Source organism: Xyrauchen texanus, chromosome 25 (assembly GCF_025860055.1).
Source record: "Xyrauchen texanus isolate HMW12.3.18 chromosome 25, RBS_HiC_50CHRs, whole genome shotgun sequence".
NCBI classification, from domain to species: domain Eukaryota; kingdom Metazoa; phylum Chordata; class Actinopteri; order Cypriniformes; family Catostomidae; genus Xyrauchen; species Xyrauchen texanus.
The window spans coordinates 8,984,964-8,993,912 of record NC_068300.1 but is presented as its reverse complement, the minus strand read 5'-3'; the positions used below and the strand labels follow the sequence as shown (position 1 = coordinate 8,993,912).

General features: G+C 39.8%; 1 protein-coding gene across 1 annotated transcript in view; it reads right to left on the bottom strand.

Moving 5' to 3' along the window:
* Window positions 1–1,117: 1,117 nt before the first annotated feature.
* Window positions 1,118–8,949, bottom strand: part of LOC127619327 (actin remodeling regulator NHS-like) — a 125,704-nt gene continuing 117,872 nt past the window's right edge. Inside the window, exons 9-11 of the mRNA XM_052092209.1 lie at window positions 5,673–8,513; window positions 5,463–5,586; window positions 1,118–5,031 (exon numbers count right to left, since the gene is read on the bottom strand). Coding sequence (XP_051948169.1) covers window positions 4,413–5,031; window positions 5,463–5,586; window positions 5,673–8,513 — 3,584 coding nt within the window. The 3' untranslated portion in view covers window positions 1,118–4,412. The remainder of the gene's footprint in view (window positions 5,032–5,462; window positions 5,587–5,672; window positions 8,514–8,949) is intronic.

Genomic DNA, 8,949 nt, shown 5'->3' with positions numbered 1-8,949 from the left:
GTCTACTTCACATGTGGCCTCATCCTTAATAAAAATATTTGTTTAACTGAATAACATAATGCTTGTAAATTCTGACGAGTCTATTATGCACTAAAAATATTTTTGCTGCTTGTTCAGTTTACTTAATTAAAACGAATTAAAGCAACTCAATTCTAGAATGTTTTGTCACAACTTGATTTCATTGATTTCTATCATTAAAAGTTGTAAAATGGAAGTTTACTTAATTCATTTGAGTTGGGACTACATGAAACTGGGCAGGAAATTTCAATTTCCCAGCATGCTTTACATGGGACTCGATAGAGAGAGTAAATGTTAAATTATAAATATGAGGTTTTAACTATTTGGACCTGAAGATAGCCATAAAAAAGTACTCATTAGCATCATTTGTTTGCAAATACCAAAAAAAATTTCCAGTGACATGAAATTCATAATTTTTTAAGTGTAGCTGAAAGGTGCTGTAAGCTATTTTTTCATGGAAAGGTATGCAAAAGTTTTTCCTTCTCCCTGAAAGATATTAATGAAATAAGTGTCCTGACATATCTCACGGTCTGTGACAGCTCTTGACTGTGCGGGCCGTGGTCTGTCAATCATTTTGTTGTAGTTGCAGCGAATTATTAAGTCTTAAAGCCATTTTTATGCAATGTTGCTCATAACAGTTGTCAGTTGAGGGCGCTATTTTGCTGCGGTTCTTTTTTTAAACAACTGTTTCTACCTGATGCCAGTCAGATGTCAGTCTCAATAATCTCAAAAAGCTATTTGGGTATCTTTGGATTGCCGGGTTTTGGAAAGAGGGGCATGGATTTTCAATGGCTCAGTCTCGTGGAAGTAGAGCGGCTAAAATCGCTTCCAGCACCTTTAAGTTTTAATACTTTTTGGGGCCACTGTACATCTTGGTAGGCTTTGGGAGTAAGCATAACTGCATTGCATTTAATTAAGATATTATCAGGTTATGGATGCTTTTCTATAACAAATGCAAAAACAAAAAGTGTCTAAATTTCTATTTGCTCACTATACAGACAATATAATATTCATTCTATATACATTATGCTCTGTATCTTTATACTGTTAAATGTCTTTCCCATTTAAACACACAAGCATAACTGTTTAAGCAGTCACATTTATTGGCCTCTTCTATGCACATTTACTAAACAGCCAGTCAAGTTGGCAAACGGTTTTAGAGACATTTTACAATGGGACTTTCCAACAAGTTTACTAAAAAATAAATACAAGACTCAAAGTGTTGCACAGATCAAAAATATACAAAGGCTTATAATTAATGTAAACTTTGAAAACACTTTACATAAGAAACACCCTGGAAATGGTTTAAAAAGAATTTAGATTTACAAATATGTACAAAAAAAGTTATTTCATTTTAGTTACTTGAAGACCTCCGTCTAGTACCAGGAGAGACAGTAACTTTTGTTTTGCTTTAGCACGCTTAACTCTGAAATCCTTTGGTACGCACATCTTTGCACGTTACAAATCAAGCGTGCAATTAACTTTATGCTCAATTTATAATTACGTTTTGTGTTTGACTATTTTTTGGTTTGAACTTTTTCTGTAAATAGCCTTAGGGACAATAAAAGTCAATGTGAAAACCTTCACAAACGTGCTAAATCAGTGCAACTTTTAAGATGAGACTTTACAATGTTAGAATGGTAGCTTACACACATCTGCAACCCTCTGATGTCACAGGAGATAATGAACACTCTTTGTTGCCTTTTAGATTTGCAATTTAAATTAAGATTATAGTGTTTTTCCCTTTGCAGTCTTCACCTAAAGCTAGTTTTAATCAGAAGTCAGCAGGTAGCTATTAGTGCTAAAATAGCAGAAGAAAAATAATCTGCTTGGTCCTGTAAATGAACCAAAGACTGACTCTCACACCAATGAAGTTAGGTTGCTGAAACAACAGAATCTTACAAGGTCAATGGGCAGAACACATGAAAGAAATGCCAAATACACCACTGGAGGATCATTCACAAAATAGCTTATGACATCATTTTTTTATATTATTTATAAGTGGTTGTAATTTCTGTGCTAAACTCATAATTTTTTTTTTTAAACCAGTGTTTCCCATTAAAGCTTAAACTCCAAAACGAAAAGCATTACAGGTCAATAAACCATACATAAATCTGTAGTCATTAGAAATGTATCAAAGCCCAATATTTCATACAATCCAGCATTTTTCAAAAATTCGAATAATCCTTCCGCTTTAGTACCAACATTACAAACACATGGTGGGTCATGGAAACTAAGACAAAGAGTTTAGAGTTCCATGTGAGAGAAAAGATAACCAAAACAGTAGCACAAGTCCATATATATATATACATATACAGGGATGGATTACCGACCGGGCCAAATGGGCCAGTGCCCAGGGGCCCTTGACTGCCTGTGGGGGGGCCCTGGTTGCACGATTCAGATTGTGATCCCCCACTTGAATACACATTAACAATGAAAACGAAAACCCCCTCCCAGCTCAACAACTTTTGGAGGGGGGCCCTTGGGGATAATTGGCCCCGGGGCCATTGCAAGTCATAATTCGTCTCTGTATATATATATATGTGTGTGTCCTTTCTCCTTTGATTTGCATCCTTTTCACATCCTTGAAAGCACAGATTTATTGTTTGTGAAGACAAAAATCCAGGAAAATAAAATTTGTCTCTACATAAATACCAAGACACAAACCCCTCTTAATGCAGACTTCCTCTGTCTCTCGGTCTGATATTGCTACATACCTCAATCTGCACTCTTTCTTTGGCTAGATTAGTTGTCTGTGCTACTTAACAGAAACCGCATAGAGAAAAGAATGTCTGTTTTCCATCTGTGCCAAAGACAACACTTTTTATCCTTCTCTTAACTTTCTTCATTGCCCTCTCAACATCGCAAATTCAAACCCAATGCAACTCAAACTGCAAATTCCTTTTCCTTGACCAAAAGCACGTGCACTACACACTTCTAAAAACTTCTACTTCACCTTCTACACTTGTTAAAATATTGTTCTGATGTAGTGCGTTTTACTACATATAAATGTCTTTGAAATAGGTTGTTTAGTGTTTCAATCTGAATTTTTGAGGACAACCCCCCCCCCCTTATGACAACAACAACTTATGACCTCACAATAAATGTCTTGACATACAGTATTGAGGAAAATTCATTGAATGGACAATAAACATACCCATATTGGCTACTCTCTGAAGTTTTATTGCATGCAGTTAAACATCAAATCTACAACCACTGGGGTAGTGGCATAATTTCATTAATTGGCTGTAAAACATTTGCACAGTATTAGTTCTGCTGTGTGGTTCAGTGATCAATAATAATAAAAAAAAACTCCTCACAATAAGCAGAATAAAATCATTAATAAATGAGAAACAGTTTTGGTACAGTATTCACAGAATACGTCTAGTGACCATGTTGTAGCTGTTGTTGTGTTTCCTCAACAGATCAATTTGTTGAAATAGAAACAATGGGTTGTGCTGATTTTTAACAACATTTTTCTATCTCTAAATTGCAAAAAGTACGTTTTAAGAAATTCAATAAAAAAAGATAAATATTGAATTAAGGGAAGAGCCACGTGGTCATCAATTTAGACGTTGCATTATAAAAGGCTTTCAATATCGTAAAAGTGTCGCAATGGGGACAAGCTTGTGACACATTTGCCAGATAGTCCATAATGTCAATAAAAATACAGTTTCTTTTTTTTTTGTTAATTCATATACTATATATACATATTTATTTTTCTGTAACTTTTCATTTTATTAATGTGGCAATTTTGTTCTGTAAAATTTTGGGAAACTTTCTCAATACCAAAAGAAGTGCAAAATAGTGGTAGGCCATTAGGATAATTAAATACAGCTACATTTCTTGCCCAATAAGATCCATTACAGGCTAACAGTAAATCTGAGATGCTACTCAAAAAAATACTCAACCCATTAATGCTTCAGCTAACTATACAAAAGGCCACTCTTTGATTGTCCCAAGCTGTCTGCCGTAAACAGTTGTGTTTAAGGTACAGGAAAGATTTTCCCTTCTTTTAACACCATCTGAACCCATTTTCACAGTTAGCCCCAATACAGTACTGTTTATGTCTTGCTTGACAATGCTAAAAGTTTGTGACAAAATAGCATCACTGTATTGATGCCCCGTCAATACTTACAAATTGATGGGTTTTCGATTTTTCTCATCCCAAAATGAAATGTCAGTTGGTACACAAACAAAGCATTCACATAAAATAAATATGCTCCTGGAAGTTATTAGAATACCACCACTAAAAATCAACAGACTAATTTTGTCTTTTGTATTCTGACTTCTTAAAAACAAATACTTAAAACATTATCTATGCCAAGTGCTCAGCATTATATTTTGACTTGATGTCAAAGATTGTGTCAAGACTCAAAGTCAAAGGTGCATTTTCAGGAGGAACGGTCATCATGAGGGCTACCATCCGAGTTTTCTGTTTCCCCTTCTGATATTGCCTGCATAGGAGCTGTGTACAGCCGACTACGTGTACTGTAGCGGCTACTGTTTGCAGCTGGTGGCATCCTTGATCGGCCTTGTCGAGATGAGGCAGATGTTGGAAAAGCTTTTGTGGTGAATCCCTCTGCATATGTTTTTGGAAAGGGGCTGGAGACTTGCTCATGTGATCCCTCTGGAAATTGTTGTTGTAAAGGAGAGAGTGGCTCCTCAAATGGTCTGGATCCCTCCATTAGGAACTCACCAGGGCTTTTGGGTGCAATGGGACTCTTTAGGATCTCAGTAGCTGACATGCGATAACTAGAGTCGGTGCGACTTCCCTTTTTCAACAGCAGCAATTTGAACTCTTCATTCGAGGTACTGGACTTTTTGACACTCCTGTAAATTTGACCAGGCGCTCTATGGGACACATTTTGAGTACTTGAATTTGTGGGCGTGGTCGGGGTGCTTGGAGAGGTCGCAGGATTGGTAGCAGGGCCATTCCCAGAAACGCCACTTGAACGGCTCTGTGATGTCATGTCTCCAGAATCTTTCCTGCCCAGCATTTTTCTTTTTGACCTGAGATGGCAAAACATGTTTGGTTTTTAAAGTGGCATTGAGGATTCTGGAATTTTTGCTACTAGTTTTTTGGTTCATATAAAACAGGGCCACATTCTACAATTTAGTTCATCCCCTAATCAAACACACATGAACCAGCTAATCATGGTCATGAGATGACAATTACCACAATGGGTGAAAGGTGCTTCAGGTTGTTCCTGGCAGGGTACTCAGCCTTACAGGCTCCATAAGGTTAGGATTAGGGATGGGTATGGGGTTAGGGCATCTGCTGCCTGCCAAGAAGGCATCTTTTTACAACTGGTGACAATTACAGGGAGGAAAGTATGTAAGGGTTGGAACTAACTGAATTCAGCAGGACGTAGCCCTCCAGGAATGGAATTGAATAGCCCTGATATAAAATCTACATGCCTTTCAAAAAATGTAAAACACACCTGTGAATCATGGCAAAGAGATCCTCTGTTGTGCGAGCTTTACTTGGTGAAAGGAAAACACTATCGTCATCAGTTTTTGATTCGTCTGTTAGAGGTGACACAGTTGAATCGCTTGGTGTGGACTCTGAAATACATTATTCGAAATGTTGGATTGGAAAGAGTTAGGCAACTCATTTATATACCTAAAATTAGAGCTTATTTACCACTTACCCTTGCTAAAATAGTCCTCCGTGTCAGGTGTTGACCCTTCTTCTACGTGTTCCTGTGAGGCACTTCTGGTTGGAACACCTGATGTTACAGATTGTTCTCCATGGTTAACAGCACCACTGATTGGATAAGCTTGCGATTTTTCCAATGTTTGATTGATAATATCAGGCACTTGGTCAAGACTGTCTGACCTCTTTGCTATACCATTCTGACCAGGTGTGAGAAGCAGGGGAGGGCTTCCTTCATTTATCTCAGATCTTAATGGATGGTTTTGCTCTATTTCCAGATTGCTCTGGGCAAAAAAAATATTTGATGTGCTCTCTTCATCTGCAACTTTACCTTCTTGACTTGCAGAATTGTCTGAAATGACTGAAGTGATGTCATCCCTGTTTAACTGCTCAGATTGGGCCCTAAAAGCAGTCATGCTCCAAAGAGGTGATGTGGCTAGTCGGTCGTATCTATTTCTTGCACCAAAATGGCTTGCTATATTCTTAGCAGCTAGTCCATCTACTGGTGTAAACAGTGTTTCACAATTGTCCTGAGAGGGTGCTTCTGTGAGAAGGGGTCTATATGGAGGGGGTTTCCTAGTTTCATGGGATTTATTGTGAGTTGGTAAGGAGTTGATAATCACAGTGGGACACTTAGGCCTAGTGGCAGTATCAGTGCGAAGACGATAGTGGCTACCTTCCCCAGATTTGCCAACTGAACGTAGCTGAACTGAACATAGAACCTTAGGAGTGATGGCTAAAGGATTGGTGATTGCTAGCTCATCATTTGAAACCGAACTGGCCACAATCTCACACTTAATTTCTGCTGCAGCCTTCTGTTTCCTCTGATTTAGGATGAGTGTCTGGTTTTTGTGAATTGCAGGCTTGTTGACATTTGGCAGGGCACTTAGGTTAAGGTGGGTGGGAGGTATGATAGGTAGTTCAAGGTCACTCTTGGATGAATGCTGCTGCAATGAAGCAAGCGATGACTTCCTCTCTGGAACTTTGGGTTTCCTCTTGCCACTGGTGGGTGACACTTGGTGAGCGTTTGGGAAGAAAGCTGTTGGCAGAGAAGATGTTGGTGTTTCTGACTGGCTTGAGTAGCCACTAGAGGGAGATGCTAGACATACCAGCTTCTCTGGTGAAGGCAATCTAAATTCATTTTCCACTGATGGTAGTGAAGGCGTGGTGGCTCTGGATCCTGACTGGGAAGCTTGGGATTCTGAGCTCTCCTGTGACTTAATGCATTCAATGACAGTGGTACCCGTAGCTGTGCTGGAATTGGACAATGATCTGTAAGGATCATTGGATTTCAAGTCATTAAGAAGCCAGAGGTCTGCATAGTCTGACTGTACTACTCCCTCATCTTTGAAAGAATGTGTTTCTGTGTATCCAAATAAAGCAACATCTGGAATCTCTGTAGAACTATCAACAACCCAAGACCCCAGACTTGTGGAGCAATTTAACCCCACATGCTGTGTTTTGTCCCCAGAAGATGTTGATTTATTTTGACAACCAGCTATCTTTGGTTCCTTCCTGTCAGCAGAAGGTTCAACATTACTGCTTATTTTACTCAAGGATGTGCTGCGTTTTGGTGGGGATGGCTTCACCTTTGGTTTCCTTAGGGAGAGACTATGCCTCCCAAGTGTGTTTGCTTGAAGTCCATATTCTGCTTGTTGCTGGTCTATGGATGCATAGTTATATGTGAAGCTTTTGCTACCTTTAAGACCGCAGTCAAAGTGCATGGAGGTAAAGTAGCCCTCAGCATCTACAGAATAGTGTGAGGTGGTGTCAGCCTTTTCAGAAGACGGTCTATCTGTTAAACTCTCGAAAGTAGCTATGCTAGTGAAGCTGGGACATTCTAGGTGGTTCTCTTCCCTAGAGTGCTCAGGACTGAAGTCTGGGTGGCAAGGCATGTTGGGCTTGTAGTGTGGATAGCTCCACTCACCTTCACTGGCAGTGCTGACTCCTGCATCATCTAGCATCTCCGTTATGGTGGAGGTGAATGAACCTGTCCTATGTCCTTGCAATGGATCCCCAGGATATGAATCAATCATGAATCCTGTGGAATCATAATTTGTATTGGTAGCTGCATTCAATGAGAGTTCTGAATCACAGTGTGATGATCCGGTGAGTGGGGGTGAGGCTGCCAGTGGAATGGTCTCTGATGTTTGAGAGGGACATGTAGAGCTACTACCACTCCAGTTGCCACTTGATGACTGGTGATCCTCCTTGTGGTCCATCTGGCTAGTCAGCATGCCAGCATTGGAAACGGAGTGGATGGGGCTGCTAAACGTGTCAGAACTGGAGGAAATCTCACAGCTGCCCATGTCAGCTTTCTGAGGCAGACGGGATCGACCCCTCTCCATCCAGTCATGCTCTGCACCTCCAGCATGCTGGCATTCTTGGACTGCTTGATCATCGGTACTTTCCTCATCATCTTTCAGAATATGTTCCCCTGGGACTGGTAGGAAGTCTTCGGCCTCAAATGGGGAGAGTTCTTCCTCAACGTCATCCTCATCACTGTCATCGTGACCCTCGTCCGCTAGACGCCCTCCTTCTCGTGGGAGGCTTCGGGAGCGCAGACGGGAGCCCACTGAAGCAGTAAACATTGCTTCAGAGCTGTCAGGCAGTGAGGATATGTTCCCAGTTGAATGGGAAAGTGTCACAGTCACGCCCTGCCCCCTCTGTGCTCTGATCCGTCTACGTGAAGGTGCAGCTCCAACAATCAGGAATTCCTCGGTCTGGCAGCCAGAGTCCTTGGTGTTGAGATGAGAAAGTGGATCCTCCTGGCAAGCATCAGGGTTGGTGTGGACTATTACTGTACGTTCTCTGGCCACTGGAGACTCGTCTGAGTCTAAAAACAACTCAATGTTATTTTTTCAGTAATAATTTAAATGATACCTGTCCATACATTAGATTTACTCTTATTAAATACCTAATATACCAAACTGACTGCTAAGAAATTATCAAAATATAGTACAAGTGTCCTTGACAAAATAATTTTGCATAATTTACTCACTCTCATATTGTTTCAAACCAGTATTACATTCTTTCTTCTATGGAACACAATATAAGATGTTATAAGATGACCTTAATCACCATTTTCTTTCATTGCATCGTTTTTTCCATTCAATGAATGTGAATGGTGATTGAGTCTAACATTCTGCCAAAGAACTTCTTTTGTGTTTGACTTCAGAAAGAAAGTCACATGGGATTGGATGGAACAACATGAGGGTGAGTAAATGGTGAGCAATTTTACATTTGATTTAACTTGTCCCTGAAGAGAAATG